The 25,938-nt window shown below is 31.2% G+C and overlaps 2 protein-coding genes across 2 annotated transcripts; both read right to left on the bottom strand.

Moving 5' to 3' along the window:
• Positions 1-932: 932 nt before the first annotated feature.
• LOC133672827 (PI-PLC X domain-containing protein At5g67130-like) lies at positions 933-3,904 on the bottom strand. Its single transcript, XM_062093366.1, has 8 exons — positions 3,693-3,904; positions 3,488-3,610; positions 3,243-3,380; positions 2,826-2,924; positions 2,427-2,730; positions 2,110-2,333; positions 1,945-2,028; positions 933-1,391 (listed from the first exon to the last, which is right to left on the bottom strand). Exons 1-8 carry the CDS (start codon positions 3,798-3,800, stop codon positions 1,170-1,172), a joined length of 1,302 nt encoding a protein of 433 aa, XP_061949350.1. The 5' UTR covers positions 3,801-3,904; the 3' UTR covers positions 933-1,169.
• Positions 3,905-11,355: 7,451 nt separating this feature from the next.
• On the bottom strand, positions 11,356-19,580 carry LOC133672826 (histone-lysine N-methyltransferase CLF-like). The gene is made up of 17 exons (XM_062093365.1): positions 19,282-19,580; positions 18,620-18,724; positions 18,216-18,541; positions 17,876-18,037; positions 17,233-17,317; positions 16,845-16,994; positions 16,715-16,762; positions 16,558-16,626; positions 15,754-16,451; positions 14,830-14,983; positions 14,499-14,722; positions 14,104-14,235; positions 13,262-13,352; positions 12,453-12,500; positions 12,163-12,291; positions 11,993-12,070; positions 11,356-11,835 (listed from the first exon to the last, which is right to left on the bottom strand). The coding sequence occupies exons 1-17, from the start codon at positions 19,348-19,350 to the stop codon at positions 11,644-11,646; spliced, it is 2,760 nt and encodes a 919-aa protein (XP_061949349.1). The 5' UTR covers positions 19,351-19,580; the 3' UTR covers positions 11,356-11,643.
• Positions 19,581-25,938: the final 6,358 nt, after the last annotated feature.

Genomic DNA, 25,938 nt, shown 5'->3' with positions numbered 1-25,938 from the left:
TAGTTAAAAGGACCCATGCGCATATTTTAAGGACATTAGGTGTTTTAATGAAGAGATTGTAGAAAACCAGGAACAAAATAAAATTAGTGCTTAGAAATAAAGTATATACTGAATCAGGGAAGAACAAGAATGCAGATTACCAGAGAGAGATTAATATACTGTGTTGTAATTGGTAAGTTTCTAGATAATACCTAGAACCTGCCAAACACCTTTACCACTTGAACGAACACCCAAGTCCTTCAGAATAATAAAGAAGAGACTACCACTTGGCATCGTTTGCTAGAATCTTTAGCATTTTCAAATTGAAATTCGAGGTAATTCAGTTTCTACCAGTAGAACCCATAAATCTTACACGGTTAATGAACTTTTGACAGGATATGAGTAGCATTTGACCATATCAAATTGAATGCAATTGCTAATAGCCATGAAGATGAACCGCAAGTATATGAAAAGTCAGAAATGTTTTTTGAAAGTTGGAGATTAAGTTTATGGTTAATAATAAAAATAATTATATGCAGTCTGCAGAATTTAATAAGTACGGCAAAAGCCTTGGTTTGCAGATACAAGAACGAAATTCAGATAAAAAGTCCTCATATTGGCATGCTTCAAAATGCAACATATCCAGATATTTGTACACTTATTTGAGGCTTTTATTATAAAGTTTATGGAAATCTAAATCATGTTTTAGTTAAGATCAGGAACACAGATGTTTAATGTTGCTAAAAGTAAAATAATGGCAATTCTTTAAGAACCACACAACCCTTAGAGTGAAGGAAACTACATACCTGAACGTTTTCATGACATGTTCTGATCACTGTTGGCCACTGCATACCTGAACCTTTTCTTGACATATTCTGGTCACTGTTGGCCACTGCATACCTGAACCTTTTCATGACATATTCTGGTTACTTTTGGACACTATCTACCTCAGATTCCTGTGCAACTCCTTACTTTTTTGCCTCAATATAAGAATCTCAAAAGTTCTTTGTTTACAATCACATTTCATATCTCTGAAAAGTATTCCTTTACCTTTCTCTCAATAAGGCTGGGACATGGTATACCAGTTATTATTGGAGAATACATACAGAAACTATTAACCTCTACCAAAGAAGTAACTCCCTAACCATCTAAGGAAAAGAGTGGATCCCTAACCTCCATCCAGAAATCATTCACTGTATCCTTAATATGATCAAGATGCTGCTAATAGAAAAGAACAAGAACAAAACAGAGCTATTTGGAGATTGGATTTTTGATGCAGATTTCGAGAATTGAACAGATCCAGTAAAGCTTCCTGCAGTATTTGACAGTGGGCTTGTACTTCCCGCGGTATTTGTTACAGGACTTACATTAGGTATGGTAACATTATTGCAAGATCCAAAAGGTGCTCCAGCCTGCAAAAGACCATAATATGGCATCTTTAGCAATCAAATTTATTCACATTCTAATACCATAACTATTCAAGAGCCCTTCACAAATGGAACCCCAGGACTCAAAGTGATCAAACTATATTGTCCAAGCCATAACCAAAACAAGAATCCATTGCTTTTTGTTGAATAAGTAAAAAAGCAAGGAAAAAGTCAAGTTCAAAACTTATGTCATGGCAAGTCATATTAAATCCTTTAACCTGTCACAGTGACAATACACCATGAATATGTTTTAAACATTTATTCAAAACTCCTACTCATCATCCTATTGTGGCACAAGAATCACTCTCCCATGGAAGGGGATATGAAGCAAGTCTCACAAGCTAGTGGCTAATTGTGATCCAACTCTAGATTGAAAAATGCACCCCAAATTAAATAGACCAATATTCAAAAGAAATCAATTAGGCATGCATTTGGAAATATGTCAGAATTGGAAATTTTTTATTCTTTTTTTCCAGAAACAACTAAACCACAGTGTGGAAGTAAGGCAGTTAATATTACAGAGGTAAAATGGGTAGACCTGGCAAGCAGTCACAGTGCTACAACCGCATGCCTGTCCGTTCATTCTATCCATAGCATCAAAAACACCACCACCATCACTCCTCTGCACCATATTCATCCCAGTTAGAATGCTTAAATAGGATATGCTTATTTCACATCTATTAGTGCATGGTAGAACTAATACCATGTAAAAGTTGACTGCCAGAAAATTTGGCATCACATTTCCAGCTGCTTTATAGCAGGTACCAACCATCTGAGCAAGTGGAGTTGAATGCTCTTTGCAAGCTTCAGTTTCAACTGGATATGTTGGGAAGTAATTCATTAAAAAAAGTGATGCACTTTTGGAATTCAGTGGCTTTGATTCTTTTCTGCTTGGGCACGAGCCTGGTTTTACCCCAGGATCTCCAGCTGAAATTCAATTAATCATGCAGTTGTTACTGGACCATGCGCCTCCAAGCAAACTTTATAAAACCAATAGATATTTATGAACATGATGCTTACCCTCATTTTCCAGCATATATTTCCATTGATAAGCAACTCCTTCCTCTGCTTCCTTTGAAGCAATAGAAGTGAATACCACAAGCCGGTGATTTTCTTGCACCATCTCTGTCACAGTAGGCCAATCTTCTCCCTTTTTCGGCATCTTAGACACAGGAAACCAATACTTATCCAAACCAGCATTGATGAACAAATTTATCAAGCCTTTTGGAGTATGGACGTAGTCCTCAATGATAATTGTCACAATCTCATTTGGATTCTCACTCAAGAATGCTTCCACTTCCTTCAAAGTGTTTATTGCAGGTTGCTACAAAAATCCAGATGGGCACGTCATAAACCAATTTACAAAAACCATTAACAAATTTCAAATTAGTTAAATTGGTAAAATGGAAAGATGTATACAAACGCAGTGAAGTTGTAACATTGCCCTCGAAATGAATGGCAGAGCCAGATGTCGCCCTCGAAATCATACATATCCAACATCAACCCCCTCACACCATTCTAACAAACAACCGTGAAAAAAAAAAAAACAGACAATTAATGATAAGTAAAATATTCATCAATGTCTACGGAAAAAAAAAACGATTAGCTTGTATAATTGCCAGGAAATTAAGCACAAGAAAGGAACGAAATATAAAATTCATCATTTAATTGTGTCATCCAACTTAGCACCAGTATATAGTTGAATACTCGAAAAGCTCAAAATTTTCATTTCAGTTTTTTTCTCGCCTCCAGATTCTGAGTAACCAAACAAGTCATCAAGGAAAATGAAAAAATAGAAACCAAATAAAAACAAAAGGAAGAACAAGGACCACATACCCTCAACTGATTTGTCACAGTGTCTTCTTGATTATAAAATGTAAGCCTCTGAACACCAGGCAAAGGAGGTGCATCGACAATGCTAAAAGAATTATGAGTAACTAACCATGTATACTTATTAAAAGGCAACCCATTTATCTGCAAAAGCACACACAAAAAAATACACAATCTTTACAGTGCTTTAGCTAAAAACAACCCAAACCCATAATCAAAAACACAAAATTCAACCAAAAAAAAAAACATACAAAAGAATTAGGTATGATAGCTTGGCCTCTGGTGCAAATGGGTTGAGTCTTGCCTAAAGCAGGGCAATTTCCACAATAAAGACCTGGCCCACAATTTGTGGCTTCTGTACAGGATTGTAACACCTATGGGATTGACTCGAAATTCTGTTATAAATTGTACAGATCATGAAAAATAAAAATAAAGAAAAGAAAGAGATGCAAGCACCTGTGCATGAGCTATCAAGAATGAGGAGAGAAGCAGAGAGAGGTAAAGGAAGCCGATTGCAAGAGGGGCTCTGCATAGGCTACGGTGGACCGTGAAACACGGGGACATCGCCACTGTACGCTTATGCAGAGCTCGAGAACTGAGTAAAGAAAGATAGAGAGAGATTGATGGAGAGAAAGAGAAGTCTTTTGTACTGTGTAAACTGTAGTGAAGGTGACAAGGCGGGCTTTAATGACACTCCCCCTTTAATTTCTCTTTTTTCTATAGTTTTATTTATTACATTTATTTTTTTTAAGAAGAAGAAGAAAGTTAATTATATTATTTAGTCCATAAATTGTGCTGTTTTCCATGAATCGTTGGTAATATTTACTTCCTGAATTCATTTTAAAAAAATACTTAACAGGAATAAAAATTTTAAAAATATATTCTTATTACTTCTCTTTTTGTTTTTTTAAGAGAAGCTCAGATAATATTACTAATTACTCCCGATGATCATAAATATTTTTGTTGTTTTGAATTAAATAGTAATTATATTCATATTCCCCTTCCAATCAAGAAAAACATTTCGAATTTCATCCTTTATTATAGTAATAATTAAAAATAATTAATGCTAAATATAGCTGTAAATCATATATAAAAAGCTGTTTAAGAGACTTCATCGGAAAAATATTTTAGTTTCTCTCATATTAATTAATTTTGTTTCTCTGAAAAAAATGTTCCTAATTGTAATAGGAAAAAAAAAAAAGAAAAAAAAAAAGGCAAGGGATACCCTATCATCAACGGGTACGGCTCCCAACAGTTTGCAGTCTCTTTTACTTTATTAAGGTTAACAGGAACTACTTTTGTTTTTGAGCTTTTACTTTAACAATAACAACGACGTCGTTTGGTCTCAAGACTCTCAGGAGACAGGCAGTTGGGCTCGTTTATGTTTTGACAGGTTGATTGAATGTTATCGAGTAAATTATAATTTAGTCTCTATAGTTTTAATAAATAAACTAATTAGTCCCATCATTTTAAAAACCAATTATTTAGTCCCTTGATTAGCATTGATCATGCTTAATTTAATATTATTTAATTCCAATAAATCTCTTTTTCTCATGAACCTTTCCATGATATATATATAAATATTCGTTCCTATTTTTTAAGTGAAAAATAAATGGAAATATAGCATAAATTTAATGAAAAGGACTAAATATATGATTTTTAAAATTCAGAGAGACTAAATAATAAGCAACTCAATTTTGTCTTCACAGGCTTAACCTTTTGTCAGTGCCTCTCACATGGTGGGGTTAGGCTGCCTGAACCCCGTGCCGAGACACCATCTTTGGATATCATGCCTCCACATGATTGGTTGTCTTTGCTTTACCATTTTCTCCCAGAAAATTGCAGAGGTCATGTTTTTTTAAAAAAACAAATATTTTTTTATTTTTTATCAATTTAATATATTAATATTAAAAATTATTTTAATATATTTTTAAAACTGAAGATTTCCAGTAAAAAATGATGTGATGGAAGCTTGTAGGGTAGCTTGCTTTAGCAGGTAGGAAAATGATGAGTACTTCTAACTAACAGTAAATCTGCAGTGAAAAGGGAAGAATATAACAAAAGAAACACTTTACGTATGGGATTTGCCCGGAATAAATCCATTCTTCTAAATAAATTTAATTATTATTTATTTCGACTCGAGTTAACTCTGAATAAATAAATAAACCTTGGACAGAGCTCGATTTGACTCACGATTAGAGCACCATCTTAAAGTCCAGTTGGGGGCCCACAGGTTCGGTGGTTATTTACAAGCCTCGGTTAATCATGAAGAGATGCCACCCGAGAATTAGATAACGGTACTCCCGACCCGTGATACGCAGCGGGTATATAAATAATAATAATAATAATAATAACTTGCAATATGGATGTTTAAGCAAACGGTCATATTAGTAAAGAAATAAGAAAAGCTCGACGTTCAAGTTACTAAACTGGCTGAATTCAATAAGATCCATGTAATATAATAGTTTGATTTAAATCATATACAATTGTAATAGACAAATTATATAAAAAAAATTTGATAATAGTTGATTAAAATAAATAAGTTGTTAATATTATAATTGAAAAAAAAAGTAAAAAACAAATTGTTGGAGACTCACCGTCATTTCACCGTTGACAATATCCACCACCAAAAGACCTTGCTAAGACGATCCAAACCCCACTACAAAAGAGTGCATGATGACATTAAAAGAAGTCACATGAATCACTCCAACAATGTCGCGGAAAAGAAAACTAAAAAAATAGGGAATGATCATCTATACATATTCAACTAATTTATTTTATTTAACTTAATAATAAAATTTATTTATAAAAATAAACTTAATAAAAAGCACTGAAAAAAAAAATATGAGAGAACTCAATCCAATAAAGAAAACAAAGGACATAAAAAGCTAGAAAAATTAGAGTCGAATCTCTAATTAAATAAATATCAAATGATAAAACCGAAAAAAACATTAACTTTAAAAATATTAAATAAAACAAATAAATCTCGAGCAAACCCCTTAAAGTTGGGTTAATTTTAAAAACGTACAACTCATAAAATCATAAACATGAGCTTAACTAAGAAACTAAAATCCAAACAAATTAAAAGTTGAATGATGAAATCGAGTAAAAAAACCAATTTTAAAAACTTTGCAAAGAAAAAAAAAACAATCAAGATAATGAGGATAAGATCTAATAGGAAAAAAAATAATGGAGGTTTAAATCAAAATAAAAAAACTATTTCAGATTCTATAAATAGCCAATTAAAAGAATAAAGGTTAAATGCAAAGCAAGAACTTGAATGAAAATGAAATTCAATTTCATAAATTATTTTAAAAAAAAAAAGCAAACAATAATCAAAAGAACATGAACTAAATAACAACAAAAAAGAAGTTTAATGGATGATCTAAAAAATTGCAGGTCAGGCGCAGAGACCAAGAAAGAGAGAGGAAAGAAAAGAGAAGAAAAAAGGAATAGTCGTCAACGGTAAGCCGATGAACTTATTCATGCACGCACTGCTTTTTCATGGAGAACATGTTGAGACGCATTGGAAGCAACCCAAAGACTATAATTTTGGCCTCCTAAATCAATTGCACGTGCCGTCATAAGATGATGGAGTGGCTGACGTGTGCACTGCATACAATCCCGGGACTTAAATGACCCCACCCCAACTCATTAATTACAAATACTCAACAATAAAATGACACAAATACTCTTTAACCTAAGAGTTAAATTATTTGACATCAAGGATGCCAAGGTCATTTTACAACGCACCAAATATTAAAATTACAGGAAGACTCCCCATCATAAGTTATTTTTTTTATTCCAAAGGTAGATATGTTATTTTATTATGCATTATTCCTATGAAAGTACAGAAGTAATTCTAAGTAGAAGCTAAACAAGTTATTTCTTTTAAGGATAGTGATATAAATTTACAAATATATTTTTGTAGTCAAAATCCATTTTTCTTATTCATGGCTTTCTAATTAACAGCATGGTTTTTTTTAGTAAAAATTAAAGGTAATTAAAATAAATATTCATAAGAACTTTCAATGATTTTAATTAAAGAGGAAAAAAATTACCTTTTTAATCAAAACTCCCTTTCTTTATTAATGTAAGTTTTTTTTATTATGAAAAAAACATTTTTTTTTTATCAAAAATACTTTTTTAAAATAAAACCATATCATGATTTGAAAAGAAAATTTCAATAAAAAAAAAACAAAGAAATTGTACTTCAATAAATTTTAAGTGAATGCATGAAAAATAAAAGAATAATTAATTGGATGATATTAAATAAAAAATTAACAATTAAAAAACAAAATAAATCTTTTATTCTCATTGAATATTTGTGATAATATTTTTTAAAACTAATTCCACATATTAATAAGTTGATATATAATTATTCATTATGTGATTGTTAATATTACCATCTAAAGCTTTAACCTTATTTAAAAACTATGGCATAATATAATAGCTTCTTAAAAATTTACTTTAACAATTTTGTTTTAAAAATTTATTTTAAAATAAAAAAAGGTTGAAGGATCATTTTTAAAAGTCCGGGCACAATGGTTTTTTTAGCGAATGACACTTTGTTCACTTGGCTTATTTTAAAATTTAACAAAAAATATATCATCTATTAATTCAAATTCTGATCATCTTTGATAATTAAAAAATCAAATTTGAGTTTTGAAACTCTTAAAACCCAATTTTTAAACATGTTTTCACTTAAAAACACCTATAACAGTTGTAAGAGCCTCAATAATCTTATTTTTAATCTCAAAACATCTTTTAATCAATTTAAAAATTTTAAATCAAATTGAATAAAAAAAGACCAAAGCCACCTAAATCAAGCTTTCCCTCTAATACAAAGTTATTGACACTGAAATCAGTTTTTTTTTTTGCAACCAAGATTGACCCAAAGTTTTTTCTCTCATTTCTTTTTTGAGCGACTTTCTCATACTTCTATTAGCTCAAAAAGTACTAAATATTAAAATGTGAAGTTCATGAATGAGATGTAAACACCAAAAATTATAGGGATCAAATAATGAAAATTTAAAAAAAAATTTAGGGACTAAAATATAATTTTCATACGAAAAAACACGTACTTGAGCAATGTTTTATTGTTCCATGAACAGTAAAACCCAATCTCTTTTATTATATATGATGTAATATTATAAGATATATCAATATCTTGTTCGGTTAACAAGAATTTAATTATCTTAATAAACGAAAAACAAATATATACTTAGAGTTAAATTAATCTTTCTCTATACATTTATATTCCTTGGACTTATGAATTTAAATGTTGATTAAGGGGCATTGTTGTCCGGAATTCTTTTAGGTTGATAGAGAATTATATATAATACTAAATGATAACAAATTTGTTTATTTCAATCAAAAATGAAGTTAAAAAGCTAAGATGAAGATGTAATTTCTTTGTTAAAAAATGAATATTTGTTTTAATTTGAAATTGAATCACTAGAGTTTTCATTGGTTTGAATAAATAAAATTGAATTTTATTTTGTCAAATTGAGTATCAACTTAACATTGAAATTTATTATTAACATCATGAGAACCCTGTATAAAATTAATTAAAAACAAAATATAAAATTAAATCCCAAGTCAATTGAATATGAAATGATCAAATTAAAAATAAAAGTCAAATGACAAAAGAAAAAAGATTAAGGATAAAAAGAAAACAACATAGGTAGCTATTGCAACCCAAAGTATATTATATCTTCTTTTTATGTTGCACTTTCATCATTTTTTTTTAATATTTCTTTCATTTTGTATTATTTTACGTTTTCATGATTTTAAACATCATTTCATGGTTTACTGAGCATCAACTATGTGAAACCGAACTATAATTTTTGCTAAAAATAACAATCAAAAGCATATAGATTAAATTTGACAAAAAAAAAACAACAATAAAGAGTTAAATGCATAAACCAAGAAGAGAAAAGAGAAAATAGTGGGTAAAGTAAGAGAAGAAAATCGGGTTATTACAGCCACACTAGGGCCCTTCATCTTCACACACCACCAAGTAAGAAAGCCCTTGATGTAATGACTATGTCAACACCATGGAAGGCCTCAAAGAGAGCTTGGTGGTTGCCGCATGCACCATTATAGTTCTGCAGTCTTTCTAAGTTGTGAGCTCGTATATTGCATATGCTAGACATTTTTTTATGATCATTTTATCTATCCATTATTTGGTAAAAAAGGAGGTAGATATTTGTTTTAGTTTCAAATATGATCCCTAAAGTTTCAATTGTTTTAAATCCATAACAATGAATTTTATTGTGTTTAACCGAGCATTATCCAAGCGTCAAATTTTTTCTCAATATCGCGAGAGCTTTACATCGAGCAAAACAAAAAAAAATATTAAGCCCAAAAGCAATTCAACTTACTATAAAAGAATTAAACATAAAAGATAAAAAAAAATACAAGAGTGAAAATAAAAAGAAAAATAATAGGGGCAAAATATAAAAAAAAAGTGTGAAGGAGTTTCACTGTTTATAGGAACAATGAAATAACATCAAATGTTTTTTAATATCTTTTATAATTGTTCACATATAAACAAATGCATTGTTTAGTTAAGTTTATAATTTATGTAGAATGGCTTTTGATAGGGTTTTCGAGGCGTTGAAAATATGTTTTGATGTTAAATAATATTAGATTTTGCAATATAAGATTTGATTTTAATGATTAAATAAATTAAATTTTTAGGAAATGAATTTGACAATAAAACAAACATGTAACCTTTATCTTTTGTTACTTTGTTACCAACGCCTTTTCTAAAAATAATCGCCTTAAGATTTTTTATAATTAATTTTTTAGTTCTTTTAGTTTTTCAATTATACATTTTAATTGAAAACTTCATTTCCTTAACAAATCGATTTTGAATTTGAGAGATAAGAGAGAGGGTATTCAAAAAACAACATATAAAAAAGAAAATATTTAATTAATTATATTCTAATAACGAAATAAATTAGTTTTGGTGTTAATAAACTCATCTTTTGGATAGATATTCAATAATGATATATTTTTTTTGTGTTATTAAAGAATTTTTAAGTGAAAACAAGTTGGAAAACAAGTTTTTAAAATCCAAAATTTTGGACCTCAGTTTTCTAGTCAATAGACTTGAACAGAAACTAGTCAATCATGAGCTAATTTATTTGTCACAATGAGCGACCTATCGCGTGTTAGAAAAAAATATGAAGTTTATAAAAGAAAAATATAACTAGATGTATTTGGGCACCTAGGCCGAGCTCGTATACTATTTTTGGGTTTTTTAAATGTTTTCCTTGAATTTCAATCTAAAATCTTTTCAATTAATTTATTTAAAATATATTATATATATAATTTTATTATTTATTAAACTAATTATGGATATATTGTAGATATTATTTTATTAAATATTATTCAATTTTTATTTTGCTTTTCATTAAGATTATAGTAGTCTTTTAAAAACATTATCAAACATTGTTTTTGTACAACTAACCATAATAATTTCTTTTAAATAAATTTATTTAATTGCTTTTCCACGAGCATTTATTTTTAAATAAATAAAATTATCAAACCTTGAATTTCAATCTAATTTATTTTTAATTAAATTATTTCAAATATATTACATATATAATTTTATTAATTATTAAATTAATTATGGATATATTATAGATATATTTTTATTAAATACCATTCAATTTTTACTTTGCTTTTGAATAAGATTATAGTAGTTTTTTCAAAAAATGTTAGCAAGAATTCTTTTTGGACAACCAATCAAGATCATTTTTAAATTATTTTATTAGCATTTATTTTTAATAACATATAATTAAATATAAAATTATTAAATCCAATTATATCAATAATTCAATTCAAGTTGTAAGTTTAACATATTAATTCATCTCAATATTTTTTTTAAAATACTTCACCTTGAAATTTCTTTTAAGCCAAGCCAAGTTTCTACTAGCAGTGCAAGTTACCTTTAAACTCATAAAGTTAATTAAATTACATCTTAATCAACATCTATTGCTTAACTTCACATCTTAATATTCAATCAGTGTTAAGAATTCTTTTTAGCACGCGATTCTCAATCTTTTTATTTGACGTGCGCATCAGATTTTTGAGTTCACAATTAATATTTTTCTTGCAACTAGAAACACTTTAGCAATATCCATATACCGTAAGATTTGTTTCTTGCAGTTTGTTCTTGCTCCAACCCACATCATCGAAGTACAGGTAAGTTAACTAGTTTCAGTCTAAATTGGAATACAAATCAGTTGAAGTTATGGCGGAGATGACAATGGCCTCTCCGATAACAAAAATGACTGATCATGAACCTATCCCCTACGATAAGTGAGAATGATGCTTGTAATTGTAAAAGAATTGACAAAAAATTTTGAATTGAGGATGTAAGTAGATGCTCAAATCAAGCAAGCTTCTTGGCACGGCCACTTGAATGACCGCCATCTTCTTTCTTTGATCCAGACGCTTCAGGCTTCCTAGCCCAAGCAGGAGCTCTGTCTGGCTCATAACGATAATCATAGAAAAGTTCCTCCCCTGCATTAATCCTTTCTTTGGCGAATATGCCCACTCGGTGATCCCCTGCAACCATTATGACCTGCAAACAACGCGGTGGTTGAAAGTGAGGAAACAGTGGCAAGATATTAAATACATTTCAGCCATGTTTTTAGCACGCTATTAATCAGAAACCAAGTGCAAAAGTAAAAATATATATATTAGATAGGCTGTTGAGCTACAGTAGTCAAAGAGGATACCTTTGCATAGCAATTTGGTTCTGGAGAGTGGTTGGCAAACTTGAGTTTGTCACCCTTACGGTATGCATCAAGAACAAACTGCAAGAAAACAAATCTTGGTTTCATATGAACAATAAAAGATGGAGGTTGAATCCTCATATAAGATCTGAAATCAGTATAATGAGTCATGCCTGATCGTTGAGATTGAAGAGAAATGATGAATTTTCACGGTCGTAGATCTTCCCACGCTTATCTGCTTCCCTATGTGAAATCAGCTCTCCAGTGTACTCGCCCAGGTACTCATGCTTGCCGACACTATTCTGTGAGGAGCCAGATATATTCACAAGTATGACGAAACAAGCAAATAAATCTCTAGGTTTTTTTCCCAAATGCCTCTGAGATTATTCTCAAAAACCACATGGGATGAAAAGGATTCAAGGGCAAATTTTTCTCATATTACGTAGTCCATCCAGAATATTACCTTCAAGAAAGCACCCCAGCCTGATACATCAGATCTTCCGAGTAAAACCTATTCATAGAACAAGATATTAGTAAGATGGAGAAATCGTAAGCAGCTTGAAAATGACCCCATCAAACATCTGTTGTTTGAAAGCATTGATTTATACATAATTTGATGTGGACATTGGAAAGAAAGCAATCAAAGAAAATTTTTTTTGATGAAGTGGAGCAACCCATTAAGGGTGGTATTTGGGATGACGGTATTCGTTGGCTTTTTCCATCTTGCAAGTGGCGCTCTTTGCACTTTCATCAGTTTCATTAACAGTTCTCGTCTTCTTCCTAGTTCATAGCAAGACTTTAAACACCTTCATAATTTCATAAACTACCAATATATGTTGTATTTTTTTTTTTATAAACTCTATATGCTTCCAAAGACACCCTGAACTTTATCGCCCAATACATAACAAGCAGTTCTGTATTGCATAGTAAAGCCACAAATCTTTCTTATACACCACATTTTTCAGTTGACTACATTTTAGCATCAGCTTCCAGTTCAGTGCCACAAAGAAAAACTTGGTCAATTTCACAACTCTATAAAGGAAGCTGAAAAGCAAGCTAAAAGGATAGTTTTCCACATTATGGGCATTCATGAAGACAGACAACTAAGAACAAATAGAAGAATGGTACTGTTTACTAGAGAACTTCACCAATCATTGCACTAACAGATTACTTCAAATACCAGACAACTAAGAGAAGCGAATATTCAAATGTGTGTACCTATCTCTAAATGTCAAACAATGAAAGGTAATAAGAAGATGAAAGTGTCTCTACCCTTTGTTGTTGTTTGAGAAGAAGCTTCATATTTCTGCATTCATAATTATCACCCCTTTGGCTGGGGATACCAAGAGTACCATCACCACAACTACAAAGCAAATTTTAACAGTTCAAATGATATATAGTAGTGCAAGAAGAGTGAGGAAAAGAATAAATATATTTCTGGACAAGTAATAAACAAAACATTATTTTGAAACCCTGTGAAGGATGAAATTTCACAAGTAAATCAAATGACATAAAACTGACAGAAATAACCATAGCATTTTCCTAAGCACAAAGAGCCAAAGAGAATGGATTTGGCAAAAGCTTGGATGTACTGAAGCTGGTAAATGCTGGCATGGGCAGTGGTGGGAGTGACATTAATCGAGTGCTGTTGACTTGACCTTTCACTGGTAAATTTTGAGAACCTTCATGTATGGACTTAGAACCAAAATTTGGACCTTACCACTCTGAAGTCCACAGTTCATAGCCTGTGGGATACAGCCTCTTGTAACCAAACAAAAGGCTGACATTTAGAATACACAAACCCCACCTTTAAATTCTTTGAAACTCGATATAGTTTCAAACCCAGAAGGAAGCTAAAAGTTGGCTACCTGAACCAACTTAATGGAAATTTCAAACCTTTGTGATTCAATCCAACATTAGTAGAACCAAATGTATTACTTACCAATGTGCACATCATTAATTTCCATGTGCAGTTATCATGAAAAATTTCAGAATCTTCTACAATTATGATAAAAACAGTACACGGGCAAAGCTAAGTAAATGGTTAGCTTAGAAATAAATAGTTCATGAAAACATTAAATAGAGAAAAAAAAGGAGCAAGAGCACCAACTCACCTGACCCAACAATTCCTACAGACATCTGGATCACATTCCCGGTCTGCAGCAAAGCATGGACATTGACGACTTCGACATTGACTTTTGGCACAATGACAGCCTCTAAATCGGTTCTTGCAACTCTTAGGACATCTAGAGGAACAAGTAAAAAATAGTTGAGAGTATTCATCACACATGTACAGACAATAAAAAACATCTAAATCTAAGGCCCCAATTTGTTTAAGCTAGTAAGGTATGAAACTCTACAAGAGAAAACTCTAAATTTGAATGAAGCCCTACGATAAACTAAATTTTATTGAGTTCTCATTTCTGGAAGAAAAATAAATGGTAACTAAAAGATATACAAATAGCATAAACCTTGATCTCAAATTTTGGGTTGTTAAAGGAAGGCTCACCCGCAATACTTCTCACAACAGGTGCCATTTAGCAGACATGTGCACTGCTTTCCACAAGCAGCTTGGCAACTACATGGATTATACTGCCGGCAGGGTTGATCTTTTCTTTCAGTTATCCGCTTCCTAATAGAATGGTAAGCAGTAGATTTCCAAGAGTACTTCAAGCGGCGAACTCTACCTCTTCTCCTTAAAAATCTTGATCTCCTTCTTGCTTCATTCTTACCCTGATATGCAGTTCAATACCCCCAACCAAAAAAAAAGGAAGAAAAAGATTAAGATTCACTTGCATGCTAACAAAAACATGGCCATATACAAGAAGCAAAATTCTAACCACTGTTCCGCTGCAGTCAAACTTGGAGTAGCCTTCACCAAGAGTTCCAGCATCACCTGCCTCACAGGCTAGCCTATTCTCAGAGCGAGTTATATATTGAAAAACCTCCCAACACGTCTTTAAGCCATTTAAGAGGTTCCTAGCAATTAAGCAACTGTCATGGAAAACAAAAACAAAATTTAGACAGAGAATAGATGAAACCGCAGCCAATTCTCTTCGGAGCAATATGAAGGTATCAGTAAGATCATTAGAGTGTAACTGTAGGAAGGTCAATGGTAAAGGCTGTTAAATTTGTGGGACCATTCATTTGATTTAGTCAGTTTCATCATAATTTATGAGAAATAATGGAAAATAAAATGCGAATGAGCACGTATTATGTATGCATGCATAATAAGAAGCACATATGGTAAAGTAGATCAATGGGAATGCGTGAAGATTTCATGAATTCCCTCCACGCACCCCAATCCAGGCCTGAAAAAAAATGAATTCCCAAATCTCACTACAATCACTCAAGATAATTTATAGCACATTGTTTATCTAACTCCATTTTATAAAGCATTAATTCTGAAATACTCTTTTTAAACCAAGATACTTGATAAACCTCTTAAATAAAAGAAATCATTATTACAAATATCTCGTTTAACAAAAAAATTCTTCAGCAGTCTTTCATAGGTTTGATTCCACTGGATATCACTGTACTATCTTTATTTCTTAAAACAAATTCAATGGCAATGAAATAAGAAAACTGAAAATGTAAAAATCTATTTACCATAGGTGAATTAAGTTAAGTACCTTCTAACATAATGGTCACATCAAACATCACTCAGTCAAAATCATCACTCTTCCAGAATATCAAAAAAAAATCAACAAACAAGGAAACTGTAACAAAATTAATGGGAATGAACAAGAAATGCACCCCCTGACCTGTTCCCGCCAAAAATCTCAACACCTTTCTCAAATAGGCTTTTTTCAATAGCTTTCCAAGATCTGTTATCACTTAACTCTTTTTTACATGTATTTTTGTCTATGAACTCTTCTTTCCTAAAGGTGTCATCACTGCTAGGCACAGGTGGATCCATGACCATCTCACTTGATGGACCATCATGAAACTCACTCTTTCTCCTAGACCTTGCAGTGGTGGGAGATTTCAAATTCTTATGGGAAGAAGAACTTGCATCTTCCTTTCCTTTGTGTGAAGTGGACCTAAGTTTCATATCACTTGACAGAAGGCCTCCACTAGCAACAGAATCAGTATCAGAAGCCACCATTTTCTTCTGCCTTTTCCGCATGCAACTTAGAACACGTTCAGCCACTCGCTTGCTGTTCCTTTTACAAGTCCCACCTTTCCCAACAAGCTTAATCTTGGAAGGTGACAACTGACTAGTGGGAGAGGTGTCTTGCCGAGGTCCAATCTCTGAGTCACTGCTCTCTGAAATGTTTTTTGCATTTGACGAAGCACTTTCACTTTGGCAGGACTTCACCCTCCGGTTGGCAGATGGAGCAGAAGATTTCTTTCTTGATGTTATAGGCACCCCAGCACCATCTGATTGACAAACAGAATTTTCTTCAATAAACCCACGCTCAGGAGAAATCCCTGAAGAAATTCTCTCTGATTTCAAAACCTGACATGAAAGAATTTGATGGCACTTAAATATTTTTGTTTGTCAGATCCTGGTGCAGAAATGCCCAGTCTAAACAAATTTTATTAATAAATCACCACACATATACCGATTTGTAGCACTGTGGACCACATGTTATGTTGTCATCTGGATAGCTCCATGGAGATTGTTTCTCAGCCTAAAATATGTGTGTCAACAAAACATATGAGATTCCCTCTAGATACTAATGCAACATCATGATGGTTAGTCATACAAGATCAACTTACAGGGAAGATAAGATCCTGTGAACATCCATGTAATCTACAATCAAAAACCTGCCAGCATGAAACATAATGAGGAAGCTATATAGTAATGGTAAAAGCACAACACTGAAAGTAGTACAAGAATGATGCTTACAAGACATCGGCGACAAAATAGGTTGTCAAAAGAATCCAAAGCAACTTCAAGATCTTTATCAAGAAAAGAATTCAGTGTTTGTGCTTCATTATCTTTATTCTTAGAATCCTCCACGGCCTTCTCTTCCTTCTTAAGAACCTCAAATCTTGCCTGTATAAGATGTTTGATGGTGTTTCATATCTGTGTAAAGCCAGCAAAAAGCAAATGGGAAACGGCTGGACCCAAGCTTACACTATGACCTTTTTCTCATTAGATATTATATGGAAACAACTGTTAGAATAAAAAAAAAATGGATCCTTCAATCGAAGGCAAAAAACATATAACATAGTCTCAATATAATACATTCTCCTCATTACTAAAAAAACACCCTCTTGCAACAAATGCATACCTTGACTTCACTAGAACTTCTAGAAAAACACTGTGCTAGTGATTCCACAACTGGATCGGACAATCCAGCTTCTTTTATAGTCATCCTGGCAAAACAATTTATTAACCAACAGAAAAAACAACTTAGGTTGCATACTAAAGCATAATAAAATCCCTGAAAAAAAATCTGAGGACATAATTTACATTGAACTAGGAGATAGTTAAATGTATTTATATTCAAGGTTTTAGCATCAACCAGTATGCATAGCTATCCCTTTTCCTTTTTAGCATTTATTACTAAAACTGTATCGAACATATATGAGTTACATCACATGGCAACTAATTGTCAAAAGTCACTGGCTAAATCAACAGACAACTCATCAATCTTTTTGGCACAGCTACGCCCATTATTTTGACAGCATTTGGCACTGTCAATGCTCAAGATAAAGGCCACGAGCTGGTCCATTCAAATACAAGCTAGATTAAAATTTCTTCCTTTAAGATGAAGATAAAATTTCCAGGGAGCTCCCACTCCAAACAAAATTCCCCTTTCTTGTTCAAAAAGTTTGAACCTAAGACATTCAGCGCCAATCAACCTTGCTTTAGCATACAATTTAAAGAAAAAAGAATCAATACATCACACCAGATACCATGATTATACCAACCGTAGAATATAATCTTCAGATTCTAAAAAATCTCGCTTCTCCTCTTCTTCATCAATTATTTCCTCTTCACTGTCACTGCAGATTAGTGCTTCACCACCATTTTGGTCATAATAAATTCTCCTTCGACCAAGCACTGATTGGTCCTCTGTCATTCTTTGATTTCTACAGCAGGAATATCATAAATTACTAACCCAAAACCAATGCAGCAAATTATAAGTTAGTGGCATGAAGATGTATAGAAAGAGAGACCATGAAACTTGAATTCAAAACTCAAAATCAAAAAATGACCAACTACCATTCCGGTAAAACAAAATCTTGATACAGAATAATCTAAACATACCTGTCCAAAAAAATCCATGATGTGTAAGGGGGTAACCTCTTCACTTCAGGTAGCTTAATTGGCCGTACTGCATTCTTTACTGGGATACTGGATCCCAAAAGAACTGCAGTAGAAGTATTACCATCTTCTTCAGAGCCACGACTATCTTTATCTACATTACTGGAATCAATACCACCATGCATACTGAGTGCATCCTTTTGCCTCTTTGTAAATAAATCTACACTATTGTCAGTATCACTAATCCAACTGTTCTTCCTTTCCTTTGACAGCTTATAGAGGTGGTTCGTAACACCATCCAACTTCTGTTTGTTGTCTTCCATCCTTTTCTGAAAGCAATAAATATATAAATGGACTGAAAACAAAACTCAAAAGGAAGCATTTCATACAAATAACAAAAAATGTACCATAACATAAAAACATCGGTCAGCTGCAACTTGCTTCTTTAATGATTCAATAACTGATAAAACCATTTTGCTTGTTAAAGCTGTCTCTTCATCAGACTCCGTCGCCTATATAAAAATAAAAATAAAAATTCATCAGTATCCATTCTAATTAGTAATTACAACCATGAACGACCGATTCCAAAACTGAAATAAAAAAGTTAACTAAAATCGGAAAACTTAATACAAGCAACCAGGAAAAATTGAACCGGACCAGACTGGTCTGATCATAACCATAAATTATAAATAACCTCTAAATAATTCACTGAACATTAACTAAAAAAGGAAAATCACAATCACCAACCATAATAATTGTAAAATAAACCGGATCAGCTGGAGCTCCAAGGCTAGTGCAGCGACATGCATTGCAAGGATTTTGCAATATTTTGAATCAAAATTTAGTTTTGAACCACAAATTATGCAAAAATTACTTAAAGTCAAAATTACCAATATAAATGCACCAAAAAAAATTAAGACTAATACGAACAGCGCAGTTATAAATTAAACACGTTCTCTCTACTGTCTTAAGAAATCATCAACAAACAAAAGAGAAAATCATAGTAAGAATAACCAAACGAAACCTTGTGAGAGAAAATAATGTTCATGAGTTGGGAGAAAGGGAGTACCGGTGAGACTTTAGGAGGCTCCGATCTGGTGACGGAAGCAGGCGGAGGCGGCGGCGGCGGCGACGCCATTGTTAGGATCCGAATCAACAATGTGGATCATAAAAAAATGCCGTCGCTCAAGGAAAGATTGGGAAAAAACAAAACAAAAACAAAAACAAGTAGGAGAGGATTTGGCGGGTCGGCTTGAAACCCTAAGAATAAAAATTTGGGGGAGGTTTGATTTTGGATTATTTTTTTCTGGTTGTTTTGTAATTATAGTAATTTAATAATTTCAATGGTTGTTGGATTCTTTTCTATTTTTCTTTTTTTCTTTTAAAGAAAAAAAAAAGGTGAGTAAAATGTTATGGGGGGAAAGGAAACGTGGCAACTTTATTTTGAATTATATACTGTTTAAAACCTTGCAGTGTATCGTGTTTTTTTACCCGCAGGCTAAATATATGGTCGCGTAGCTCTGCTCTTTCTTCGATATTCCTAGACTTTGCTTTTCGAAAATTAGATAGGTCAAATCTAGCAAGCCAGCGACAAATATTATGGATGGTGGCTCACGGATCACCCTTACCTTTTCAAGTAGATTTGAGATGGTTGTTGGCAAGTGTTTTCTTCTAAGACCATGTTTGTTTCTCGGAATTCATTTTCCGGGAAATCACTTTCCAAATTTTCCTGTGTTTGTTTGCCATTAGAAAAGTTGGTCAACGGAAAACACTTTCCGGTCAACAAAAAACACTTTCTGGTCAACGAAAAACACTTTCCAGTCAAAAAAAAATTTGGTTTGATTTCTAGGAAAGTGTTTTCCCTTTTGGTTGTGTTTGTTTTCCAGAAAGTGGTTTCCGGGAAACCACTTTCCAAACTTTCTTGTGTTTGTTTGCTATTGAAAAATTTGGTCAACGGAAAACACTTTCCAGTCAAAGGAAAATTTGGCTTGGTTTTCAGGAAAGTGTTTTCCTGAAAATTTTGGGCGGAAAACACTTTCTGGAAGTTGTGAAAAATTTAGAAATGTCATTATTTGCTAATTATATCAAATTTAATCCTCAAACTTTTGATTGTTATATATAATTTGTTTTGAATATTTATTTTTTAATTTCATCTCTTAAAATTTAATTTTTATATTAATTTTGGTCCTTATTTTTATAATTGCTATTTGCTTTTTTCTTATCATTTTTTTATTGAAATTTTTTATCTATCAAATTTGGTCCTCATTCTTTTGATTTTTACTTATTTTATTTGAAATAATTTATAAAATGTTAATTATTATTATTTTAATTTCTTCACCTTTCATTTTTTTTAATTTTTTAGATTTGATCTCTATTATTTTGATTATTATTTATTTTATTTGAGATAATTTATGAAATTATATTTTTTTTTCAATTTCATTCTCATTCAACTTTTTAATTTGTAAGATTTGTTCCTCATTATTTTAATAAACTTGAAAAAATAAAATATTAATAAGTTATTTTCCAACTCATTTTCCATAACATAACCAAACACTGGAAAGTGTTTTCCAACTTATTTTCCATTACACTACCAAACATCGGAAAATACTTTTCCGGAATTCACTTTCCCGGAATTCACTTTCCCCGGAATTCACTTTCCAAAAGGAAACTACTTTCCTGCAAACAAACAGGGCCTAAATAATTCAAGTTAGATAGGCTTCTCAATTATTTAAGATGGTATGATTTAAGGGAGCATATATGTTTAATATTATTGAAGGAAAAAAATTGAACCTCAAGTTTTTTTATTTTTTATTTTTGAAGCCCGTTTAATATTATGTTAGCATTTGTTTTTTAAAGTGATTTTTATTTAGAAACGCTTTGAAATAATATTTTTTTATTTATTTTTTATATCAACACAACAAAATGATATGAAAACACTAAAACGTTAATTTAAAGGAAATAAAAAATAAAAAATTTCATTTTTTAAACCCTATTTGTTTTTACTTTTTAAAAGTGTTTTTGAAAAAATAGATATTTTTTATTTTAAATTAATTTTTTTATATTTTTAGACAATGAATTTGTTGATGTTAAAAATAATTTTTTTAAAATAAATATTTTAATATATTTTTAAATAAAAAATACATTAAAAAAATAATTATCATCCTCCCAATCAACAACTCCAGCCAACAAAATCCTAAGCTCCCGTGAACCTTACATATTTCAAGAAGAAATTTTATAGTATGATAATTAATTACATCTTATAAGGTATAATTTAGTTTTATTAATTAATATGTCACATCATCGGCTCATGTGAATAATTCTAAAAGTTTAGTTATTCTGTTTTACTCTCTTTTTTTTTTCTTCCTACAACTCTCGATTCCCCAAAAAATCACAGCCTACCGTGATTTCAGTGACCTACGCCTCCTTCTCTCTCTACCGACCAAATCCCAATAGCACTCTTCCAAACCAGATCCATTGTCAAGCAACCACCACCGGAACAACCACCTCTCAATCATCGTCAAGGGCAGACACTCTTAAGAAAGGTTTCCCTTTACATTATTTTTCTTCTTCTTTTTATTTCAATTAGGTTTTCTTGAATCGTCTCTATCTGGGTTAAATTATAATTTAATAATTGTAATCAGGTGTATTATTTTAATTTGATATTGTAGAGGGTTCTTTGTTATCAGCAGCTAGATTACTATTTAGGATCAAGAGAGAAGGGTTCTGGGGATCAAAACCATTTACGAGTTGATTTCAAAGGAGAGAATACAAAAGACAGATCTATGGTTTTGAAATCAATCAATGAGAACAGACTCCCCTATGTGTTAAAAACAAAGAGGGAGCTACTAGCAGATACTGTTTGATATGATGGCTGTGAATATCACCCAAGCCTCTATTATGATGCTATTACAAGGAGATGCAGAAGAAAATTTTAACACCAAAGTTAAAATTATGATAAGAAGTATATTATAAACAAATAATATAACAAATTATGTCACAATTTGAAAAGACATGTATTTAACATAGATATTGTAAATAAATAATATAATAGATCCCAAGTTCTTAAAAATCTAATAATATTTTTAGAACTACCTATTGTTTGAAGGCATTAAAAGCAAAATAAAAGTTTATAATAAAATATTTAATAAATCTTCATCATTAGCTTCCATCTTCTACAAAGCAACGAGTCCTTTGAGTTTGGGCTGATGGATTGTACCCTTAACAATGATTAGATGAATTCTATAAAAAGAAATTGTATCTAGAATAATATGAACAAATAATTAGATTGAGAAGAAATTTACCTCAAAGTTATTTTTATTGTTGGATAGACATACCAAGTGCTTCTGATAGTTATAAATTAGTTAGGTGCCTGCACGAGGTGGGTTTTTTTTTATTTTTATAAAAAATATCATAGTTTTAAAATTCGGCCTTGTTAGTTGATCTGGGATCCGATCGATCTGAGACTGGAATCAGATTAGGTTTTAAAAAATAGAAAAAGTCAAAACTCGGAGTGACTTGACTGACCCGACGGGTTGACTCAGCAAGATCCGGTCAAAAACCTGGTTGCAATCAGCTAACTTTTGTTTTTTTTACTAAAATAATGTCGTTTTGATTTAAAAAAAATCAAAATTGACCGGGACGACCTAGTGACCCGGTCAAAACCCAGAACCCGAGCCTTGGACCGGGTCGAGTTTAAAAACTCTAAAAAATACTATAAAAATTTACAATACAAAAAAAAATATTTTTTTCAAATTTATTAATTATTTTTATTAATGATATTAATTATAATAAAAGTAATAATACAAATAATAATATTTTTATTATAATATTATTAATTAGATAACTTTTTATGATGTTGTAAATGTTTTTGTTTTTTTAGATAACTTTTGGCCACTCATTTGCAGGATCCAACACCAATTTCTCATTAGTAGTGCCAAAAGGATTGAAGTTTCTAATATTATCTACTTTTTTTTAATATCATCATTATCTTCACTTAAATCACTTCGCAACCTTGTAATCTAGACGTCGATATCATCCAATTTATTTGAGTTATTTTCATCGCTAGCTAGGAGTTACACTCAACACAACAGAGGCTCTCGAAATCTCGTATTTTCCGAATTCTGTCTTAGTAATGCCCAACAAATTCTAAAATGGTCATATTATCTAGCAAGACATTTGAGTGAACACATTGTCTGTGCTCTTACTCTGTGAGTTGATTTAATACCCATGATTAAAAACAAGAGACTGTTTTTCTCTCAAATAATTCAAAGTTATAAGGCAACTATTTCTATAAAGATAAAACTCCTTAAGTATTTGCTCCCTCGTTGCCTCAAATTCATTAATAAAGTCGACATTTCGTAATAATATATTGAATGATGATGAGTTCTCACTCTTAGCTATTGAATAAGCTTGATCAGTAAAACTAGTTTACGGTGCCTCACCACCCGTTGCCTCAAAAAATATTTTATATTAAAAAAAAAACTAAAAGTCATCGATAAATTATTGTAGCCCAAGCACAAACCATTGTGAATTGAAACAATGAAATTATCCTTATACTTTTCTTAAACAAAATTATTAAGCTTGATATGAGGGCAATATGATATTTTCACCAAGGTTTACTAGTTATTATCAAAATAATTGGGGACAAATAGATATTTTTATTTTTTTAGCACTGTAAAATAATTTAATTACACTTAAAAGAAATTTTCATTTCTCTTGCTTCTAGTGGCTTTTTAGTCTATTCTCTTTTCGAAGCACAATAAAAATAACTAGATTACAAATGAAGGTAAAAAATTTTTAAGTTACATCCATGAGCGTTTTTGTATTTTTTTCATATATTTTTTTGTTATAATAGATTTGACTGAGAGGTAATTCGATATTTTAACGAATATAAAATGTAATTTTTTAAAAAAAGCCTGGAGTGCGGTAATATTTGTGCCCTTTGACAGATACGTGAGGCGTCTTCTGATGACCAAACAATGACTTCCACATTGGAGCTAGAAGCACTGTGATGCTTGTTTTCATGTGGGGTGGCACATGTGGTGTTTAAGCGACAATGTGTCGCCAACAACCTTTTTTTTTTCTTTTTTTTCCGTTCTTTCCCTTTAAAATTCACATTAGCCATTCAAAATCTTAAAGTTGTCCTCTTATTTAATGATATTTTAACTTTAATTCTTTTTTTAATTTTTATTCTTGGTCCTTTTGTCAATTTTCAATTTGTTTTCAATTTCATTATTAGATCCATAATTATGATTTGTTATTTTTTTAAATTTGATCCTTATTTATTTTATTTTGATTTTTTGTTTTGGATTCTTTTATTGATATGATTTTTTTTTTCAATTTCACTCTTCAAATCAAAATTCTAAATTGTCCTCTCATTTATTTTTTATTACACATTTAGTCCTCATTTTCTTAATCACTATTTTTTGTTTTTTTTATCCTTTTATATAATGAAGTTTTTTTTTTCAATTTCGTCCTTTAACATTTGATATATTTGAAATTAGGCTTCATGTTTTTCTAAGATAGGGTGCTTCTGGTTTAATAACTTGAATCACTAGGTTTGAAAGGTTAGCATGTGTTAACGTCATTTTTTTTTTGCATTGTTTTCTTCAATTTTAGCATTCAATATTGTTCATTTTGAAAAACAAGCTTGATGATTTTCTTTGGTTTCCTTTCAATTAGATTATCCTGATCTCATGACTTGGATAACAAGTTTGGTTATTAACCCGATCATTTTTTTTTGTTGTTTTTTTATATTTTTATCCTTTAAAATTGAGTTCTTTTTAAAATTAAGCTTTGTTATTTTTTATGTTTCGTCTTCTATTAAGTTATCACATTTATATGATGTAGCTCAAGAGATTTAGGAGCCTTACCTAGGTTTATAACAATTTTATTTTCTACATTTATTTTGTTGAATTTTTTTTTTATTTTAGCCTTTTACATTTGAATTGTTCGGGATTGGCCATCATTAATTTTTTCAGTTTGTTTTCTATGATGTTGACTCGACCTCACGACCTGAGTTGTGATTTTGACGTGCTAACTTGGGTTGAATCGAGATGCTTTACTTTGTCATTTTTTTTTTAATTTTTAATTTTTTCCTTTAATATTGGATTATCTTGTAATTCAACTTTGTGACTTTTTTCCCTTATGACAAGTATTCATTTTCTTCTAGTTATTGTTATCATCTTTTCTTTTAAGATTCAATCCATTTACTGCCATTGCCTTTTCTATTGTATAATTGAATAAACATGGCATGTTTGCAGTGTCAAGCATTGATTTTTAAGTTACAGAGAAATTGATCCAATCTGCCACGGATCGCGAGCCACCTATCTAATAACCATAAAAAAATCAAAGTACCATCACATAAAATGCATTCCAAAAAATATTTTATCCTAATAGTGATTTATACCATAAATGATGCATAAATCATGTTATATTTATTTGTGTGATGTGTGATATAATAAATTAGCATATCACCAAAAACTTCATAAATTCTCAACTAAAATCTATGAAATCAAAATTCAAATCAACAAACCCAAGCTTCATTACAAAATCAAGTAAAAATAACCTTAACTAAACAATAAAAAAAAATAAAAGGATAATAAGTTGTCAAGGTGGAACTCGACATATTCCAACCAAAATAATGTTGGGAGCTATGATCATTTAGTTGTAAATATGTTATAACTAAGCTATGTGGATAGCTTTACAGGGATGTATATGGATTGAT

This window comes from Populus nigra, chromosome 14 (genome assembly GCF_951802175.1).
Source record: "Populus nigra chromosome 14, ddPopNigr1.1, whole genome shotgun sequence".
Taxonomy (NCBI): Eukaryota; Viridiplantae; Streptophyta; class Magnoliopsida; order Malpighiales; family Salicaceae; genus Populus; species Populus nigra.
Note: the sequence above shows the minus strand (reverse complement) of the source record. Positions and strands in the feature narration are given on the sequence as shown.

What these genes read in the sequence shown, in the direction of transcription:
- LOC133672826 (XM_062093365.1), bottom strand. Translation starts at nt 19,350, where the DNA reads ATGGCGTCGCCGCCGCCGCCGCCTCCGCCTGCTTCCGTCACCAGATCG. An exon ending in AGCCTCCTAAAGTCTCACCG is followed by an intron (nt 18,725 to 19,281) that starts GTACTCCCTTTC and finishes ATTTTTATATAG; the next exon opens with GCGACGGAGTCTGATGAAGA. An exon ending in ACCGATGTTTTTATGTTATG is followed by an intron (nt 18,542 to 18,619) that starts GTACATTTTTTG and finishes TATTGCTTTCAG; the next exon opens with AAAAGGATGGAAGACAACAA.
- LOC133672827 (XM_062093366.1), bottom strand. Translation starts at nt 3,800, where the DNA reads ATGTCCCCGTGTTTCACGGTCCACCGTAGCCTATGCAGAGCCCCTCTT. An exon ending in ATATATGCTGGAAAATGAGG is followed by an intron (nt 2,334 to 2,426) that starts GTAAGCATCATG and finishes ATTGAATTTCAG; the next exon opens with CTGGAGATCCTGGGGTAAAA. An exon ending in TGGCAGTCAACTTTTACATG is followed by an intron (nt 2,029 to 2,109) that starts GTATTAGTTCTA and finishes AATATGGTGCAG; the next exon opens with AGGAGTGATGGTGGTGGTGT.